At 42.2% G+C, this 20,410-nt stretch overlaps 2 protein-coding genes across 11 annotated transcripts; both read left to right on the plus strand.

The window, feature by feature from the left end:
- The first annotated feature begins 518 nt into the window (after positions 1-518).
- Positions 519-5,433, plus strand: LOC148888179 (uncharacterized). 2 transcript variants are annotated; one of them, XM_089013936.1, is made up of 7 exons: positions 519-705; positions 1,915-2,129; positions 2,196-2,441; positions 3,036-3,173; positions 3,274-3,343; positions 3,416-3,646; positions 3,790-5,433. In XM_089013936.1, the coding sequence occupies exons 1-7, from the start codon at positions 519-521 to the stop codon at positions 4,245-4,247; spliced, it is 1,545 nt and encodes a 514-aa protein (XP_088870062.1). In that variant the 3' UTR covers positions 4,248-5,433. The 2 variants fall into 2 exon arrangements, with proteins under 2 accessions (XP_088870062.1, XP_088870063.1); XM_089013937.1 differs by lacking the exon at positions 2,196-2,441.
- Positions 5,434-6,018: 585 nt separating this feature from the next.
- Positions 6,019-20,184, plus strand: sh3bgr (SH3 domain binding glutamate-rich protein). 9 transcript variants are annotated; one of them, XM_089013939.1, is made up of 12 exons: positions 6,019-6,208; positions 8,437-8,622; positions 8,702-8,782; positions 13,517-13,609; positions 14,203-14,340; positions 14,748-14,774; positions 15,289-15,312; positions 15,679-15,705; positions 16,700-16,729; positions 16,854-16,889; positions 16,960-17,023; positions 17,690-20,184. In XM_089013939.1, the coding sequence occupies exons 1-11, from the start codon at positions 6,164-6,166 to the stop codon at positions 16,975-16,977; spliced, it is 705 nt and encodes a 234-aa protein (XP_088870065.1). In that variant the 5' UTR covers positions 6,019-6,163; the 3' UTR covers positions 16,978-17,023; positions 17,690-20,184. The 9 variants fall into 9 exon arrangements, with proteins under 9 accessions (XP_088870065.1, XP_088870066.1, XP_088870067.1 ...); XM_089013940.1 differs by having other exon boundaries at positions 16,963-17,023; XM_089013941.1 differs by lacking the exon at positions 15,289-15,312.
- Positions 20,185-20,410: the final 226 nt, after the last annotated feature.

Consider the following 20,410-nt stretch of genomic DNA (forward strand, 5'->3'; position numbering starts at 1 on the left):
AGATATTTTTCACTTGAAAATTTCAAATGAAGAGACATTCGTTGGTCGATGTATCAATGGACATATATGTGCTTAAATGGAGGAAGTAAAAGTAAAATGTCGTCTGAAAAAAAGGCCAATTCAAGTGAAGCGCAGATACCTGAAAAAAAAACTTTAGTAGAGTATTAGTAAGTGCATGTGCTTCGTTAACCGCGTGACGTATTCCTTTATTTAGGTCGCTGTTGTGACTTTGCCCCGTCGGCTGGCATCTGGACTACCCAGCTGCTCAAACATTGGACAGTCAACCTACGGTGACGTCACGCCTGTCGTCCAGCTGTATTTCTGTCGGTGTCATCTGCCTCTGTGCTCTGATACGAGGATCGTGGCGTCATCATTGGCGACAACGAAAGCGGCACTCAAGTCGCACTCGGCCTGTCACAGCCTTGACGTGTCCTCCGCAAGATGCGATGCCGTTTTCGGGCCGCCTCCTTCGGTTTCGATGTGCTCTTTCCCGGTGAGAAGAGGTCTGCGACTAGGCGATGAGGATGAGTCAGAGGGCCTTTTCAATCAAGACACGGGTTGACGCTGCAGGAGGCAAAAGCAACGCGCAATCAGGCTCACTGCCCAGACTCAACCCACAGCCACGCACCGTGGTCTTCCAAACCAAAACACAGACTCACAAAACCACTCCAGACAAGAAATATAATCCATACAAAAAAACTGAAGGTATGTTCATTGTAGTCTTTATGACATTGTTAATTGAATGTTTAGACACAAATGTGTATGTATTTAAACTGACCATTTATTTCATCTCGATAAAAAAATACTATGGGTGTAATTTTATTTGAATGATGAATATTGTTACAACTTTTATGAGATTTCTTCTCCCCTAAATTTCCTATGTGAAACCCAACAGTATTACAGCAGCTATTGAAAAAATTTTATAAAAGTTCTTGGTAAAAGATATTTTATAATTAAATAATGTGACATTTTTAATACCAATTCGCACATGACCATAATAGTATCACGTTTGACAGTTAACACTGAGAAAAAATGGTTGATAATGGTTAGTTCTTTTTGACAATGCAAACTGTTAAATTTCATAATGTCGTTCATCGAGAGGGAGCGACTAGACACAAACACTTTTATTTCAGATTTAGGCTACAAGAGTGCCTTGTCCTGAATGAAGGTTTACACTCTTCTGATATATGTACAATCAAGGCTCGCAGAAGGGCAATTCAAGCATCCATTTTTTGCCATTGTGTTTTAGTCATATGTCTTGTTTCATTATCACTTGGGATGACCAAGCCGACCAGCACATTTTTCTCCAGGCAGGCTTGATCATTTACATTTTCATCATAAATTCAAGGCTCCTTGTGTAGGACATAGCAAATCATCCCCAGAACCAAATAAAATATACTTCCATGTTCCAAGTAGGTACAATGGTCTGATCTGGTTTTGTTTTGATCAGGAAAGAAAAACATCACAAGAGTTAATTAAAAGATTTAAGCATGAATAAAGGAATGTTATTCTGGAGCTGCCATGCTGCGTCTGGCATGGGGGTGCTTTAAATTGTGCAGGTTACAATTAAATCTCAAGATTTATTCTGGAGTGATATTTGACGCCCAATGCCTGAAATCCTGGACTGAGCTGCAAGTTATGGGCCCTCCAGCAGACAGCATTGTAAAAATACTTAAAGGGAAAAAAGATTATTGAGATCTTAGATCTAAATATCCGTGAGCGTTTGTAGGAGCCACAGAAGCTATGGAGAAGGTGTCCTGAGCACAGTTCCAATTATGCTAATTAGCGAAACTACATTTACCAAACAATTACAAACACATGCATGATGAGTGTATTTTGAAAAGGTAACAAACATGAAGAGTTTTATGCATTGCTAGAGGCACAATCCAAATCACCACCTTGAATGTTTTTCAGAAATTAAGTTAAAGTTGCCTCCAATTAATTCTGCTACAAAGACCAGGATCCATTCATCGTACTCAAACAGCATAAATGAGCTGAAAAACCAGAACTATGACCTGAAGCTGCAACTCGTGGAAGTCAAGACAGAAACCAAGCTGTTGAAGAAAGTTCAACATCGCCATACAGTGGCACTGCAACAATTCCAAGACTCTGAGGAGGGTGTTTCTGAGGTAGGTGTACAGTGTTTCCTCTGAAACTTAGGTTATTCACAAAACCACAACTGATGTTCTGCCTAGGTACTAAATCAGAACGACGGCGAAGTCAGAGACTTGCAAAAGTTGCTGTGTGGGACGCGCACATGCCGTAACAACCTGGCATGGAAGCTACAAGTCACAGAGAAGGAGTTGACCAATGTTAAAGACAGGATTCATCAGCTCCAGCAGAGGGTCATCAAGGAACAGGCCTTGCCAGCGAAGGACGAACTATCTCGCAAGCTAAATGAGGTCTCCATAGAGCTGCAGGAGAAGGACAAGCGAATAAATGTATGTTACCAAAATGAGAAGAGGTAGTGCCAGCCCATTTAACGGCCCCCTTTTTTTAGCTTGCAGGTAGAGTCACCTAACTCGGACAATATCATTTTCAGTAGTTCAAATGTAGTCAGGATATACTCCGTTGCCCTTCATAGGAGGCAATTATATATATATAGACAGACAGAGAGAGATAGAGATATTCAGGTGAAATCTGATATATATATAATATATAATATGAATTCAGTCTTGCAATCATGAGGAAAGATGAGTATCACTGCAACCATTTATTTCAATACATCTCAGCAAGCGTTTACATTTTTAAATGACAAAACTCATATATTTCTATAATATAATTACCCACGGGATTGCCAAATTAAATTTTCATTCATTTAAACAGGCAATAATTATTTGATATAAGACTGGTCTGAGTTTGGGATGTGCTGAAAACAACCAGTATTTTGGAAATCTGGATCTCGGAAGCCGTTTGTCAGCATTTTATCATGGGTTGCACCTTTGTCATATCTGGTTATGTTGCATGTAAATGAACTATGAACAATACTGAGTTGGATTATGATTATTTTAGTAATTGTTCTCTATATGTTACAGGATTTGGAAAGGTGTAACACGTTGCTACGGGGGTCCCTCACTCGCCAAGCAGCAACAGAGCACAGGAAAATAAATACGGCTAGGAAGACATCTTTTTGTCTACAAACACAAGTTTATGAATTATCAAAAGAAACAAGGGTAATTTTGTTGAATCCCCCAATAGAAATTGGAGATCAAAAATTGTCAATATGTGCATTGAAATGTTTGATGATGATGTTCACATTCTTTATTTGACCAGGACATAAAGAGAGAGTTGGAGATTCACAATATTTATGCCTTCAGACTCCAGAACCAACCAAAAAAGAAAGGTAAATTAAGGCAACATCTCAATGCAACTGGTATTTCCAGTGACGTTTCAAGACTTGTCTCTGTTTCTCCAGGCAAACTCAACAAAATGGTCCAGACGGAGGTCGTCATCTCCACGCCTCGCAGTGAGGCCGAGAGTCGTGCCAAGTCGGACATTTCTGAGTCTGAAGACAAGGACAAGCTTCAAACATGTCTGAAACCCGTGAGCAATACTCCTACCGCTGATAGACGTGTTTATCAAGAGAGTGGACCTCAGGAATCATATACCATCGAAGGTCCAAGGAGTGACTTGGAGGATGCTTCAGGTGAGCTATTCATGTTTATCGGTGTAACCCAACATCAGTATGACACAGTCCTACCATTTTGGACAACTCTGTATGACAATATGATGAACCCATGTGCAACTCTGTATGACAATATGATGAACCCATGTGTGAATATTTGTTAGTTTCAGAAGTGAAGGAGTCCCTCACTCAGCCAGCCGAGGTGAAGTCGATGAGTGAGGGCGACATGTCTGAAGGGAAGAATTCCGACATGGCACTGGAGCAGCCGGTGAAACAAGAAGAGAAGACGGTTGTTTGGATCCCAGCGCCGCCTGAACCAAAAGTGTTTGGACGCTCTAAACTCCAAGGTCGTAAATACTTTTTCTCACCAGTGGTTGAGAACTTGCACAGGGGGAAACCAGCCTACCCGGGGCTGACCCTAAACGAATATAGACTATTACAGAGACAGAGGAAAGGGGTCAGTTTGACCCGACCGCGTTCTGCAAATTCACCAGCTTGGAAATCAGAAACTGTAGATAGTAACTCCCCACAGGTGACCCAGACACCTCAATCTGAAGTGGTCCCTTTAGAGCCATCGGCAGCCTCTGATTTGGAGTCAAACCACGATGACTCACAAACATGAGCTCTATTTTTTTTACTCAACTTGGTTGAGCATTTGACATCCATGCAACCGTTTTGTACCAGCTGGTTTTAACAGCAGTTCTTTTTTTAAGGATTGGGATGTATTCTTTTTTTTACTCACATGGAATTAAAACTGAAGCCAAGCAAAACAAATGCTCACTCCCTACACCAAATTCGACTTGCACACCAATCACTCTTGAAGGGTCAATGAAAGCTAAGATTTAGCTTGTTAAACTCAATTGGAGATTCTGTAATGTAGTTATCGCTTCACTGACAATGAAAAGGCATATATCCCGGGGATCATTTAATGAACCCAAGAGCTGTAAATGTGTAGTCTCTTTGAACGGAAGACTGATTGGTGTTCAGGATTAAAAAACAAACAAAACAATCAATTCAACCATGATAAGACACAACCAAACATGGACTGATGATAACGCCTACTACCTCAGTATTCAGCATTTGTATAGCTTGGATTTCAGAAAATCGTCTGAACGTTTGAAGCTCATTTTAAAATTATGTGAACTTTGATTGTATATTTTTTACAATCTTTTCTTGAACCTCATCTACCTCAGCCATTATGAGCCCAACTTTAAAAACACATTGAGATGTCTCAGTTGGCATCTAATTTAAAACAAAAGATCCTGGTTAAAATTGGTGACAGTTGGAGCATTGATTTGACTGTCAATCTTATCTACCTCAGCTCTATTGTGGTGGATATTTAAAACTGGGGTCTTTCTCTTTCTCTGTACAAGAGCACTGACAATTTGACTCTTGGTTGAGCGTGGAAAACTACCGAAATACCCTCATTGGACGTGGTAAACTGTTGCCAATGTCTTTCCTACATTGTCCACAGTTTAACCAAGGGCTTGAATTGTGAGTTGGGAATCAAAGATGCAGGTACAAAATCAAATGATACAAAAAATGCAGAAGAGCAGAGGACCTCTTGTGGATCAATGGAAACACTATGTCCTTGTCACTGCCCAAGACTAATTGAGCAAGGAACCAACCCTCAACACTTTAGGGTATGACTGTTTATGCAGCTTTCAATGTCTAATCATTCCTTTTGTACATGCATGTGTATATTCTGATATATGTTGTAAATTACACTACAGCAATGAACATTTATATTAAAGGAATTTTCTTTTTCTTAAATCAGGCTGATGATACGGCAGATGTAACTGCACTGCACCGACAATGGTACGAGTAATATTTTTGACATAAACTTGTATGTTTTCTAACCGCTGCTTCCAGTTTCCTCTCCACTCAGAAAAAAAAATCGCGCAAACATGATGAGGCTGATGCTGATGTGGGCATGCAATAAATAGATCAAATAATGCAGACCTACCCTGCATGTCAGTCCTATCCCAAGCCCAACTCAGGATCTGAATATTCTTTCTTGGTAAAGTATAAAGCCACAACTTTGATGGCAGTAGTTTGAACCACTATTTGAAATAGTGGAATATTTTTTTTCTGTGCATCCATCACTAGTATTTATTTTTTCTTCAATTGTGAAATACTATTTCACGATTGAAGAAAAATAAATGCTACTGTGATGGATGCACGGAAAAAACCCAAAATGTAAATACTTGGGTGACTGATAGGCGCAAAAAAGCCAAGAAAGAAGAAAAACAAACAGTGCAAAGGTCGTTGCTATTTCTGTGCATGTATGCTCACCAAAGAGCTCGAGGCTAACTTTGCAGGAACGAGGGCAACTGACATTTCAAGCTGCCAATCAGTGGCGGGGCTCTTAGGTTGCCACCAGAAGCCACCAGTGATGGAGCCCAGTGGCAAAAAATAACCCTCAGCGCTCTCCGCGCGTACGCGCGCGCGTCCGTGTATGTTTTCTAATAATAGAGGAGGGAGCTTCTCCTTTCAGAGCCTACTTGTTGCTTTCTCGAAAAAGAAAATAGCAACATAATGGTTATCAAAGTGTTTCTCGCCACCTCATCGGGATCCACTGCGGTAAGTTTGAACACTCACAAGTTTGACTCTCAGCGCCAGTCGCCTTTGAATAATTTGGCAAAGATCTGTTTGGCAACACATGTGCAAGCAAAGCCCAGTCGATTGAGGGCCGCAAGTTCTTATTACCGAATTCCCACGTTGGCGAATGGATCACGCTTTAGCGATTATTGAGGTTGGCAGGGCGCGGAGGTTGAAGACCACCACCCCTCTTGGAAGGCGCTGTTGAGTTTTCCCGATTCTGCCTGTGCTCGGCCCCGTTTGTATACATGAGCGAGAAAATGCAACCGGGTTGCTTCTCAGCATTTCCTAACCTCCCAAATCTCAGACAAAAAAAGTACCGTCTGTCATTTGTAGTGGAAGGGTATTTCATTGTTCTGCCTTTGCTGTATTTTGTTGGATATAACAGATGAAAAAAATAATTGAGCGCTATATAAAACAATATGTATTTATTGCATTGTATTTTGGACAGCCACTCTCATTTCAAGCTCATATAACTCCAGACCGATAATTCAGGAATTAAGTATTCTGAAGAAAGAAGACAACCTGTTGCGTCACACGAGTGTATGATTTTGAAGTGCGCCTTTCAACACTTTCATGTCTTTCAATTTCTTGATCTCCTTGATGTGCGTATCACCCTGACGCATAGCACACGCTTGTAAATTGTATAAAAGGAGCTGTCGCAGGACAGAGAGATTGGGCGAACCACGGGGCAGAATCAGCTCAGACTCACGCCCGGCTCACGCCGGGCGTCGGACGGACATCACGGCACGACTTGCTCAACTCCACGCCACGATCAAGCTCTGCGCGTCACCTGCCTGGGAGATCTGACAACGAACCTACTTACAAATAAAGAGAACCATCAAACTCTTTATTGGCGAGCCAGCCAGGAGCATTTTTTCCCTCCTCCTCAGACCAATCAACTCTCCAAATGGAAATATCCAGATTTCCCAGCCGCCCGTGAACCCGGCATCTTCACAGCAAGACCCCTCAAGCCAAGCTCCCGATGGGCCGCCACCACCCGTGGGCGCCCCGACCCCACCGTGAAACCTGCCGCACCCTGATGGCCGACATCGTCCAATTCGCCTGGCGACTCTGCAACTAGCTGCATCGTATATGTCCACGATCGCACATCGTCGGACATCGCTTATGTCCACGATCGGACATCATATATGTCCACGATCGGACATCGTCGGACATCGCTTATGTCCACGATCGGACTTCGGGAAGACGCTTCATGCCGACACGGCCGCCGACGTCAGCGTTCTTCCTCAGCGTCCTGCAGACCGCCATGACAGCGCGATCAACGCCACCGTCGCCGATGACCCGCCTGTCCGTGCCCGGCAGCATGGCCAAACCCACGCACCTTCGTCCTCTCAATCCTTCATCGATTGTCCAACAACTCACGGTGAGAAGACCTTCCGGCATCGACTCGACGGCCGCGTGGGAAGTTTCCATCGATCGACTCAAACTGGCAGTCGTAGAGCACTCTTTGCCGTGCTCCCGTACAACGACTTCAGGCACCACGAAACCTCCTCGGCAACCTCCCCACCGACGCCTGCCATGCCCGGTGACCGTCATCTTGCCTGGCCTCACCATGTCGCAGAATTACTTTTGTTTTTATTTCTTTTTCCTTCATCGTTTTCACCGACTTCGGATCCAGGAGGGGAGCCCTGTTGCGTCACACGAGTGTATGATTTTGAAGTGCGCCTTTCAACACTTTCATGTCTTTCAATTTCTTGATCTCCTTGATGTGCGTATCACCCTGACGCATAGCACACGCTTGTAAATTGTATAAAAGGAGCTGTCGCAGGACAGAGAGATTGGGCGAACCACGGGGCAGAATCAGCTCAGACTCACGCCCGGCTCACGCCGGGCGTCGGACGGACATCACGGCACGACTTGCTCAACTCCACGCCACGATCAAGCTCTGCGCGTCACCTGCCTGGGAGATCTGACAACGAACCTACTTACAAATAAAGAGAACCATCAAACTCTTTAAACCTAAGGTTTCTAACACTTTATTGAATATAGTCCTATAACTCAATATTCTGTGGGATTTGGAATTCAAGTGACGATGACAAAAACCACGGCATTGGAGCGGACATATTTTTTGCACGTCTGGCAGTGAATGAGTTCGAATATATTCTTCATAAAAACTTTTTTTTTTTATTCATACAGTACCGCAACTAGTTTTTTGGTCAAAGGGAGTGCGTTTATTCTAATTCCAGATCAAAAAGAAGCAACAAGATGTGGTAGGCTTCCTAGAAGCACTGAAGGTGGACTACACACAACTGGACATTGCCTGCAATGAAGACAACCGCAAGTGGATGAGGCAGAATGTACCAGAGGAGAAGAAACCCTCCAATGGCATACCACTGCCCCCTCAGATCTTCAACGAAGAGAGCTACTGTGGGGTACGTGTTATATAGTCAAACCAATGTGATGATTATAATGTGTTTATATATTTGTTAATCATTTGATGTCTTTATTCAGGACTATGAGACGTTCTTTGATGCCAAGGAAGACAACTCTGTATATGCCTTCCTGGGGCTGGCCCCTCCTCCTGGTTCAAAGGTCAAGACTTAATTCTATTCATGACTTCAATTTCTCCCTCAAAACTGCCATGATCCTTAAAATGCTTATTTTATTTCATCTTTAACAAAACAGCTGCATTAAAGGACAACCGACACCACATTTTTGTTTAACTAACTGACATCAGAAAAAACGTTTTATAGCATCTTAAATACCCTAAACACGCAGGGTGATATTTGTAGTCAAATGCAAAACACCTGCCCTGCGATTGGCTGGCCACCAATTGAGGGTGTTCCCCGCCTCGTGCCCGAAGACAGCTGAGATAGGCTCCAGCAACCCCCGCGACCCTAATGAGGAATAAGCGGTACGGAAAATGAGATGAGATGAGATGCAAAACACCAATAAAAATGACTTAAAGGACAACCGACATCACTTTTTTGTTTCTTAACTGACATCAGAAAAACGTTTTATAGCATCTAAAATACCCAAAACACGCAGTATGATATTTTTAGTCAAATGCAAAACACTAATAAAAAGGACTTAAAGTGTCCAAAATCTGCAAAAAAATTAACCCGGAAATGGCCAGTTTCAGAAGGTCCCGCCCCCTTCGTCGTGGTGTCACCCCAAGACGTCTTGTCTTGCCTTGCTGGAGAATCGAAACAATGCCTTCAGATTCGGATTCATCAGACATTCCTTGTTACTCATCCAGTTATGAATATGATTCAAATAGTTCTGAAGAGGAAAGCATACATGTTTGCAATCGATTAAAGAATTTATTCTGTGCCATTTTGCGGCAATAGGGGGGGGGAAATGTATCACCAAAAAGGAGGCAGAAAATGGCGACAAAGCTCCGTGTATGGAATTAATCAGCCCGTTTCCACAGGCTGATTAATTCCTTAGACGGAGCTGTGTCACCCTCTTCTGCCTGTTTTTGGTGCAACACAAAGTTTTCAGACCAAACAAGTACAACTCAAAAACAAGACTTCCTGAATATTCAGCACGAGTCTTAAAACGTAAAATATAGCTAAATGCGGTGGAATCTTTTTAAAATACGCTCAGTAGAAGTCATTTGAAGCCATTTTACAAATTATGGACACAACTTGTCCGGAGACGTCGGTTGTCTTTTAAAATATCTATCCAATGACACTTGCTCTCACTCCCACAGCCACATCACTAGATTTCACAGCCTCCTTATTCTTTAATATCGTACTGATGTAGATTTCGCCATAACACTCGCACACCTCCTTCACATTTTGCAATTATTTCTTTCTTAAATGCAATAGTTGTACGCACTACTTTTCTTTTTTCACTTGTAGCAGGACTTACTTTCTTTGGAGGCATGATTAGGGGCTAAAACTCTTCGTACACTTATATTAAACGCTAGAGCAAAACGCAGCACGTCCGCAAGTGACAACAGTTGGTCACGGAGAGAGCGATACACCCTTAAGCTGTTCAGGCGTTCGAACACCGATTGGTGTTCGAACTACAAAGCACGAATTTCTCGAATATTTTGTTCGGACTCCGATTTGTTCGAACTGTGAATCGTTCGAAAACCGAGGTTCCACTGTAGTTCCACTGTAGTTGGTGCAACACACAACGATTCACCATCACGTTATTTATGTGTTTTCCTTCTAATTACGGCATCAACACGGATCAACGCAAAGTTTTCACACCAAACAAAGTACCGCAAAATGCATTGTGTGTCGCTTTCTCGGTCAGGGGTGTTCCAAATGTGACGTCACGTAGGGGATCATCATCAACTCGAAAACAAGACTTCCTGAATATTCGGCGTGAGTCTTAAAACGTACAATATAGCTATATGCGGTGGAATCTTTGTAAAATACGCTCAGTATAAGTCATTTGAAGTGATTTTACAAATTATGGACACAACTTGACCGGAGGCGTCGGTTGTCCTTTAAGGTATTGATTTTCGCTGTAATAGAGATATTGCAATGCCTGTTAACTGCTCTGTCGAAGTTAACCTTACACGTTACTCCCTGGGAAATAATCTTAAAGTATAAGTCAGCGATCCCCAACCTCCGGGCCGTGGACCGATACTAGTCCGTGATATAGGGGATGAGTGCGTGACCCGAAATAAGGAAGATGAAAATTAACTAGGAGCCATGTTCGCGTTATTTAAAAAATCACGAATGATCTTTTTATGGCAGCCGATGCCGGTTCACTCTCCATCCTCATTCTTCTCGACCTGACCTCAGCTTTTGACACCATTTCCCACCCTATCCTTCTCGACAGACTTTCCACCCTAGGCATCACCCACACCCCACTCCGCTGGTTTCATTCCTATCTCTCTGATCGCGCACAATTCATCCAAATCAACTCGTTCACCTCACGGTCCTCTCCGGTGTCCTCTGGTGTGCCTCAAGGGTCTGTCCTGGGGCCACTTCTCTTTATTATCTACCTACTTCCTCTTGGCAATATTTTCCGTAAGTTTGGCATTCACTTTCACTGCTTCGCGGATGACACCCAACTCTACCTCTCCAGCAAACCCGACGCTTCTCTTCCACCTTCATCCCTCTCATGTTGCCTCTCAGAAATTAAATCCTGGCTTTCCCATAACTTTCTCAAGCTCAACAGTGAAAAAACTGAACTTCTTCTTGTCGGTACCAAATCCACCCTCCACAAAACTAACAGTTTCTCCCTCACCATTGACAGTTCTACCGTGTCCCCCTCCCCTCAGGTCAAGAGTCTGGGTGTCATCCTCGATAGCTCACTTTCCTTTCACTCCCATATTAATAACATTACTCGGTCTGCTTATTTCCACCTCCGTAATATTAACCGTCTCCGTCCCTCGCTCACCCCTCACTCCGCTGCTATCCTCATCCACAGTCTTGTCACCTCCCGCATCGATTATTGCAACGCACTTCTCTTCGGTGTCAATCAGAAATTTCTCCATAAACTCCAACTCGTCCAAAATTCTTCAGCCCGGATCATCACTAAAACCCCCTCCTTTCACCACATCACCCCTGTACTCCAGCAACTCCACTGGCTACCGGTTAAACATCGTATCGAATTCAAAATACTTCTGTTTACTTTCAAAGCCATCCATAACCTTGCTCCTCCCTATCTTTCTGACCTGCTTCAAATCTCTGTTCCCTCTCGGTCCCTCAGATCCTCATCCTCCCTTCACCTCTATGTGCCCTCTGCCCGTCTCACCACGATGGGATGCAGAGCTTTCAGCCGCTCTGCTCCCAAACTCTGGAATTCACTCCCACCCAACATCCGTAATATTGACTCCCTCCCTATTTTCAAGGCTCATCTCAAAACCCATTTGTTTAAAATTGCTTTCAATGTCTAATTCTCTCTGCTATTTTATTATTTATCATTTTACTTATGGTTTTATTGTTATGTGCTGTGTTCTATTGTTTTTATTGTAAAGTGTCCTTGGGTGTTTTGAAAGGCGCTTGAAATAAAATGTATTATTATTATTATTATTTAACTCACGGTCAGTCTTAAGGCAACAGTACCCGTTAGTGGAGTACCCAGGCTAGTCATAATTTAAACGGACGACAGGCTTGATATTTCGGTGGGTTCATAGACCGGCTCTAGATCCCTCTCAGACTGAATAGCAGAGGTAAGCTCACCTTCCTTGAGACCAGTGTCCACCACAGGGTCTCCATGTAATGGCTCGGATGGACAAGCTGGTGAAGATAGACTTGTGTTTTCAGCTTAAGATGGTGGGGGTTGACTGAAATGATCAGAGAGGAGGTCTAGATCTCCGCAGATGGATTCTCTTCGGGCAGCTGACTGATACCACATTTCCTCATCGTCCAGCTCTGACATACCCCCTTCCCTATCCAGTTCAGTCACCTTTGTTTTGTTGACTCCATTTATAAGGATAAGAATAAGAAAATCTTTATTCGTTTCACAATGGATAAATTCCCAATTTATAACAGTGAAGCAGCTGAGCTGAAATATTTAACTCATTCACTGTCGGACGATGTGCAAAAATGTGCCCACTCCAGTGCAAGGGGTTTTGTCATTTTCACTTAAATTGCAGGACCCACAAAATATTGAGTTTTTGGATGACATAAATATTCAATACAGCATAAGAAACCTTAGACTATCTTTTTTCATCAGAAATACAGCGTTAATTCCCAAATTACAGTATATGGGTCAGGAGTTAACTGGGCTTGAAATGGTGGTGGCTGTACCAAAGGCAAATGCAACCCCCTTGTGGGAGGGAAAAATATTACCAGAGTTCTGACCATCGCTTTATCAGCCCCCCCCCCCCCCCCCCCCTCGAGGGCAAAAAAACCCAAAACCCGAACAAATTTGGGAATGGCGCTCCACGTCATGCTTTTCAATTCGGGAATGGCAGTGAATGAGTTTATATAGTCTGTTTATGCTGTACATTGAAAAAAAAATATACTATGTGTGTGTGTTACATCAATTAATCGAAAAAAAACAGACAGATTAATTGATGATTAAAACATCATGCAAATATAAATTGAAATAATGCTATGCTAATAAAATAATCTATGTGATCAGTGTCAGAATCATCATTGGCCAATCTCACTCATGGATGATCGATGTCAAAATTGGCAGCAGAAAACCTTAATCGGAACTCCACTTTTTACAATTGTTGGGAAATTCCTAAAGAATATTGTTGAGTTTTTGAAGTTCTTTCTACTGACTAGTTTTCATTAAGGTGCAACTGTTTTAATAAGGAGTCTATTTGGACTTCACTGTCCCTCCGGAACTTTCCAAACGGTTGGCATGATGCCCTGTTGTTGACTTGAACCTTTTCCTCAACAGGAAGCACTGCAGGCTGACGAGGAAGACCACATTTTGGAAAACGGCACTCACGTTGAAGGAACCACTGAGGACGGAATCCAAGAAGAATCCAGAGTAACGTTTCATTGATCCGTCTTTGCTTGCTGTCCAAACCGCACGTCCTGTTAGCTTGATCACTCTCACGCTCCTTCAGGTGCACCTGCCCAGTCTTCACGTTAACTCCTCTTTTTGTGTTACCATGGTGACTGAGACATTTGAAATTCACAACTGCTAAAAACACCATCACTGTGCTCACAATGATGCAGAGTTTTTTTTTCCCAACACCGTTTCGTCCACATGTTTCCGTTTTTCCAAGTAACGACAGGAAAGCAAGGACGTGATGTTTTCAATTTGGAATGTGAATGATTGCTAACCATAAAAATGTATGTAATGTGATGCACATAGTATATTCAATGTTGTTGGCAATGTTATACAAGTAACATGGCAAACCAGAGTGGGATTTGATTTTTAGAAGCTGACCATGTTCTTGTATTATCTGCGTCTATTTCATTTTTTTAATTCTCTTTTTGTGTGCACTAAAATCTTTTTTTTTTTTTCAATTTACAGCCTGTATCCAGTGTGTGCCACTCACTTTGCATTTGCTGTCTCCCAAATATAATTTATTTACCCTCATCACTAGTTTGTTGTTGTCAATTAATTAAAAAAAGGTTCCAGAGGTAGATCGTAATGGGGACGCAGATGGAGACCAGGAGGACACAGAGGAAGGCGAACGTCTTGAGGAGGAAGTGGAGCATGAAGGAAACGAAGCCACGGAAGGAAGACAAGATGATGAACCCGAAGATACAGTAACTGATGACCTCTAACTTGATTTTGCTTTTCATCCAAACATTCCTAAAATGCTCTAATTTCTCTTTTAGCATCAGCAAATTCCCTTTAAGGTCATTTTTTTTCCTCATTTAAGCCTTTGTCTTCCCTGGATCCTGTCCACCGCCCAACCCATTCAATTCTCTTGAGTTTTTTTTTTTTCTCTCTAATTCACAAACGTTCTCATTCTTTGAGTCAAAAGTCCGAGGTTATTTCGCCATTTTATTTGTCTTTCTCCTCTCAAATGTCTTAATGCCAATTTTATTTTCAAAATAAACCTGACTGTAATTCCTTTTCAGCCGCTTCAACAGGTCATCACAAAGCATTTGTTGTTCGTGATTCAACTTTGTTAGTGTTTATCCAGTCCATTTTGTCTTTCTGTTAACAGGGTCATGCAGAGGAAGATGAAGAGCAGGTATGTTCATTTTTGCTTTTAAAGTTTCTGGGGAAAAAATCCAATGTTCTTGTCCTCCGATAGAAACAAATCATACCTTCAGATCAGACAACGGCTGCATAAAATGAGTATCGGAAAGAAAAAAAGATCATGTGGTGAATGTCTTCCTGTTTGTGCTGCTTTAATGTGTTGTATGTTCCACTTTTAACTCATCAGTTGATGGAAATATTCTCCTAAGCGTTTCCCTTTGCGAAATGGCAGCTATTGGAATATCAAAACCAAAAGTGGTGTGTGGGAGTGAACACAGCTTGCTTGGCAGCCAATGGAAGCAGCTCTTCTCATTCCGTTTACGTTTAAATAAATGCACTGATGCCTTTAAAGGACTTAATTGACATGCAACGGCCATTTCGTCTTAATTGATGGCGGAACACTCCAGCGCTCTTGTCTTTCATAACTTTATTGACACAACCTCTTTCTGCCTCTTTATGCACGCTGTGTGTGTCCCCGTGTCCATTTCCTGGTTTGCTTGCTCCAGGAGGAAGAGGATTTGCGGTCAGAGGTAATTGTGAACTGGCCATCATCCGTTTCAACAGACGCCCCCCCACACTCCCACCCCGCCCACCCTCCACCAGTCATCTCGCGTGGGTTTGACGTTCTTGACAGGCTATGACATTAGAATGATTTTTGTCACGCTCTTTTGCTCCCATCCATCTTTTCTTAACTCTTTTTTTTCCTTGTTTTCTCCCCCTCTTTTTTCCCCTCTCTTCTAACCGGATCTTCATTTCAGTCCCATCAATGCCTCCTGACAACTTCAACTATCCCATCTTTTTTAATTTTTTTTGATTTAGACGCTGTCTAAATTTCTTTGCTGCTCTTTTGCTCCCCAATGCCAGTTAACCTGCAGTCTTGTTATTATTTTTTCTAGGAGGAGGATGAACTACGGCAGCTTGAGGTAGAAACACAACTTTACTTTTTGTCTTAGCTTGAGTTGCTCTTCTCTTTCCAACTTCCCTCCTAGTTTCCAATTCATCAGACATTCCTTGAATAACAGTTTCTTACATAACTTGGTGTTTACGAGATATTAGCATTAACACTATTTGCAACATGATAGTAAATTTCTTACAAAACAATTTGACATTTTTGCATCTCCGCCTGTAGCCATTCAGATGGTTTCAAAGGTTTTGTGAATATCAAATAAAAATGTAATCTTGATTTGGGAAATGAATGAAGTCAAAATCTTTCAATTGAGTTTGACGTCATGTTTTGTTTTGACATTCCAACTTTCTGCGCCTGTCTTGCCTCATATGCTATGCTTGGCTGCTTTAGTTTATGCCCTGTCTATCTTTTTTTCCTTAATCACCGTCAAACATTTTTTTTAAATTGCAGGTTGAGGAAGAAAAAGGCCATGTGATAGTTCATGTAATTGGCTTTTATAGTTTTCTTTGTCCATTATTCTTTCTTCTTTTCTGTGTGAATGCTGAGATTCATAAATGTGTGAGCTCTGACATACATCATCACTCCAACAATGTTTTGTGTCTTTTATTCAGGATCTTAATGTTTCATGTTTTTTTAAATGAGACCTTTTTAACTCGTTCACTGCCAATGTGCAAAAATGTGTCCAGTGCCAGGGTTTTTGTCATTGTCACTAAAATTCCAGGACCCACAGAATATTGAGTTTTAGGACTACAAAAACACAGAATACAGCGCTAGAAACCTTACACTCTCTTCTTTCATCAGAAAAAAAAGTTAATTCCTAGGTTATATTGGTATGTAGTTATTTTCCCTTCCCTGTGGAAGGGAAAAAACGTTGCCAGAGGTGTAACCTGAACTTTATTGGCACCCATTTTTTTTCAATTCCTGAATAAATTCGGGGATGGTAGTGAATGAGTTAACATGCTGTTTTCTTATTGCATGTGTTAATTATATTAATTTATGTTTTTTTATAGGAAGAAGATGAGGCTGACGTAGAAGAAGAGGTATCTAGTTACCTCCACTTTTTTTTAAATAATCATTGAAAGAGCATAATCTTGCAACCTACCGTTCTGCCAGCTTCACTTGGTAGTCATTTTTCTGTCCTTTATCACTCAATCTTTCCAACAGGGTGAAGAAGAAGAAGAATACTTGGAAGAAACACAGGTTATTATTGACTGCTAGTATTAATACTCCACTGACCTCTTTGTCATCAATATAACATGGTTTCTTGCAGCAGGAAGAAGAGGCTTAGCAGTTGCGCCAAGGGAACACACGGACGGACGGCCTCCCATTTTTCGGTAAATGCCATCTATTCTCTACCACTGGGTGACAGTAGAGTTTTCTTGATATATTTGCTACACAAGCCCATCTGATCCCATGATGGATCGGTATCAACATTTCTGCTTTTGAAGAAATGGATCCCACATGTGATGATTGGAGATGACAACAAAGCAATTTGATTGTCTGCTCATGAATGAGTTTGATGTGAAACAATGGCTTTGTTGCTGTATTTTTATTTTTTATGATTACATTCTCAATCAGTTATTCCTCCGTGGCCGTAGCTTCATTGATCACAAGCATGCTTTGATGATAATCTGTTGTCACATTCAAAATACAAAAGTCAACAATTTGGAGTTCTGTGGGGCAGTGATGATCCCCATTTTACATCATCGTACTCTGCAGAGTCTCTCGTTTAGTTAGGCTATGCGTCTTGGGCTTTTATGACCCCGTCAAGAAATACGCAGGTTCTGGAAGAGCGAGTTTTGCAGAAATTGCAATCCCTCCTGAGCCATGTCAGCCCCTGTCACAGTGCGTTAGCGAAATCTGCCAACTGAGATTCATATGTGCCTGCGGAGGAGTTGCTGGATTGGGTGGTGCACTGGCAGAGTGGTGGCGGCTGCCTCCACCATCACATCCACTTTGGAAATGAGTGACCTCATTTTTTTTCTTCTCTGTCTGCCCAGCCTGAAGGAGCCTCCCGTGACAACTGTCCCTGACCCCTGACCATTGGCCACTTGGGCTCCTTTAGGCAGCGTCTTGACTCCTCCCCCAAGGCGGCGCTGCACCCGCCTTGGAACAAAGAAAACAAACCAAAGAAAATGCTGGTCATGGGCTTGAAGATGTCAAGTGAAAAGTCACCATGGCCATCTTCCTACCGCAGCGATGGATTGAATTTTTATATTTTACATTTCGACATTGACTAACACAATCAAAAAATGTGCAGAGTACCACAGTGCTGCAAATGTCTTTAAAATTATTTAACATCTTTTTTTTTTTTTTTACATCTAAAGGCTAAAACTGATCCTGGCATACAGTTTTGTTCTTTCCTCAAGTTCTGTTTAGGGGGTTAGACTTCCTCCCACTTTGAATTTTATCCTTCAAAAGCTTTATCAATGCAATGCAAACACACTAGCTGCCTGGATGCGACAAACACATATTTCTAATGAGGAAGACGAGCACATACACAAGCTAATTCATCACTGTAATGACCTCTGGCAAAGCTGTTTGTTGAAAACAATGCACTTAGTTCAAAGAAATATATGACTAACATGTAGATGCAATGGAAAAGCCAATAAAGTGAAACTGGTTAAAAAAAAGATCACAATTAGGTGGTGATAATGTGTAAGTGTTTGCAAATTTATGGATCAATAGAACACTATTCTGAGCCTGGTCGTTTTCATCATATAGGTCAGCTCACATTTTGGTATCAAGAAAGCTTGAACAGGTTTAGGGTGTCACAAAATATATAAGTGCAAGTACCCCAGCCGTTGTTTGTTTAGAATCAGAATCATCTTTATTGGCCAAATGTGTAGAACACAAAGAATTTTGTCTTCGGTAGAACACACCGCACTTGTATTACCTTAAAAAAGTCATGACAAGTATGATATATACAGTTATATTTGGGTTACTGTTTCGAGGGTTAAAGGCTAGGGGGAAGAAACTGTTTAAATGTCTGCCGTATTGGTGCACATGGATCGGTAACGCCTGCCTGAGGGGAGTAGCTGGAAAAGGTGGTGGGCAGGGTGTGGACGGTCCAGTAGGATTTTTCATGCCCTTGTCCTGGTTCCTATAGTGTGCAAGTCCTCGAGAGTGGGAAGGGTGGTGCCAATGATTTTTTTCGCCATCCTAACTGTCCGTGAAAGTTGTATTTTGTGCATTGTTGTGGCAGACTACACAGTGATGGAGGAACATAGGACTGATTCGATGACTGCCGTGTAGAACTGTCGTGGCACCTCCTGTGTCAGGCCATGCTTCGTCAGCAGCCTCAGGAAGTACATCCTATGTTGGGCCTTTCTCAAGACGGAGTTAGTGTTGACCTCCCACTTCATGTTCTGGGAGACTTATTCTCAGGAACTTGAAAGTCTCGACGGTTGACATGGGGCAGTTGGATAGTGTGAGCGGCAGGTGAGGTGATGGATGTATCCTGAAGTCCATGATCATCTCTACCGTCTTGAGTGTGTTCAGCTCGAACTTGTGTCGGCAGCACCAGAGCTCCAGCTGCTCCACTTGTCAGCAATGATGAGACCGATGACAGTGGTGTCGTCTGTGAGCTTCATAAATTTGACAGCTGGCTGTGTTGAGGTGCAATTGTTCGTGTAGAGGGAGGAGAGCGGTGGAGAGAGAATGCATCCCTGTGGCGCTCCAGTGCTAGTGGTACGTGTTGATTATATTTTTCCCAGTCTCACCTGTTGTGTCCATCCCGTCAGGAAGCTGAGGATCCACTGGCAGAGCGTAGGGGACACCGAGCTGGAGAATTTTGGGTGTGTTGGTTTGCATGTTGCTGTTTATTGATATCATTTTTTTTATCCAAATAAAAAAATACTTATTTGGTGAATTGAAGCCTCGAATTGTTGATGCATGAATCTTGTTTGTCTCCGTTTCCTGCCATTGATTGGCGAACAGTCCTCAGTATACCCCCCACTCCATCTTTTACCCAAATGGAACTCAGCTTAGCTCTATCTCACCCTCAACCCGAATGAAAACAAGCTATATGGAAAATGGATGGATGTCAACTAAAACAATCAATAAGTAATTTTGCGGGTTTGATATAAGATGCATTTTCATGAGTGAATTGTAGCCATTTTATGCACGGAGCATTTACTTTAGGCAATCCATTTTTAGACATTTATTTGATATACACATCTGTCACTTTAGCACATTGAACAAAACACCGCCCACCACAATTGGTCAAAGCAATCGACTTGCAATTTATCAAGTGAAACACACCAGAGGTTCAAACTTTCTGAAAGTTTCTCGAGAACCCCCAAGCAGCCCCACTGTGACAAGCCGAAAGTCACCACAACAACCACAGCATGTGTCCCCCCCTCCTTCTCACCCATCTCTACAGTTAATATTTCTTTGCTGACTGACCTTCATTGAGCGGAGTGATGTATGGGCTCTTTGACAACGGAATGCTGTTTCCTCACTTTGGCAAATAAACCTTTGTTCTCGCACACTTCTCAATTTTCTAAGCTCTCTTGAAAAGTTGACAAATTATGATTTTCAATGCAACCTTTTTTAGTGTGATGTATACAGGCATTATCCAGTGTGGGGTTCAGTTCTTTAATTGGGGTTTCTTTTTGTGCCCTGTGAGAAGTCTGCTGATACAAGGGCCACTGTTTACTGTCTGAGCGCTGTGTGTGTGTGTATTTGTGTGTGTGTGTGTATGAGGGGGTTGGTTTGCT

This window comes from Hippocampus bargibanti, linkage group LG14, assembly GCF_051943395.1.
Source record: "Hippocampus bargibanti isolate YZ-2025 linkage group LG14, ASM5194339v1, whole genome shotgun sequence".
Classification (NCBI taxonomy): Eukaryota; Metazoa; Chordata; class Actinopteri; order Syngnathiformes; family Syngnathidae; genus Hippocampus; species Hippocampus bargibanti.

Bases quoted from the DNA above. Each gene is read 5' to 3' on its own strand.
- sh3bgr (XM_089013939.1), top strand. From the start codon at position 6,164: ATGGTTATCAAAGTGTTTCTCGCCACCTCATCGGGATCCACTGCG. The intron at 13,610-14,202 runs GTAACGTTTCAT...AATTAAAAAAAG, and splicing joins GAATCCAAGAAGAATCCAGA to GTTCCAGAGGTAGATCGTAA. The intron at 14,341-14,747 runs GTAACTGATGAC...TTCTGTTAACAG, and splicing joins ATGATGAACCCGAAGATACA to GGTCATGCAGAGGAAGATGA.
- LOC148888179 (XM_089013936.1), top strand. From the start codon at position 519: ATGAGGATGAGTCAGAGGGCCTTTTCAATCAAGACACGGGTTGACGCT. The intron at 2,130-2,195 runs GTAGGTGTACAG...TGTTCTGCCTAG, and splicing joins CTGAGGAGGGTGTTTCTGAG to GTACTAAATCAGAACGACGG. The intron at 2,442-3,035 runs GTATGTTACCAA...TATATGTTACAG, and splicing joins AGAAGGACAAGCGAATAAAT to GATTTGGAAAGGTGTAACAC.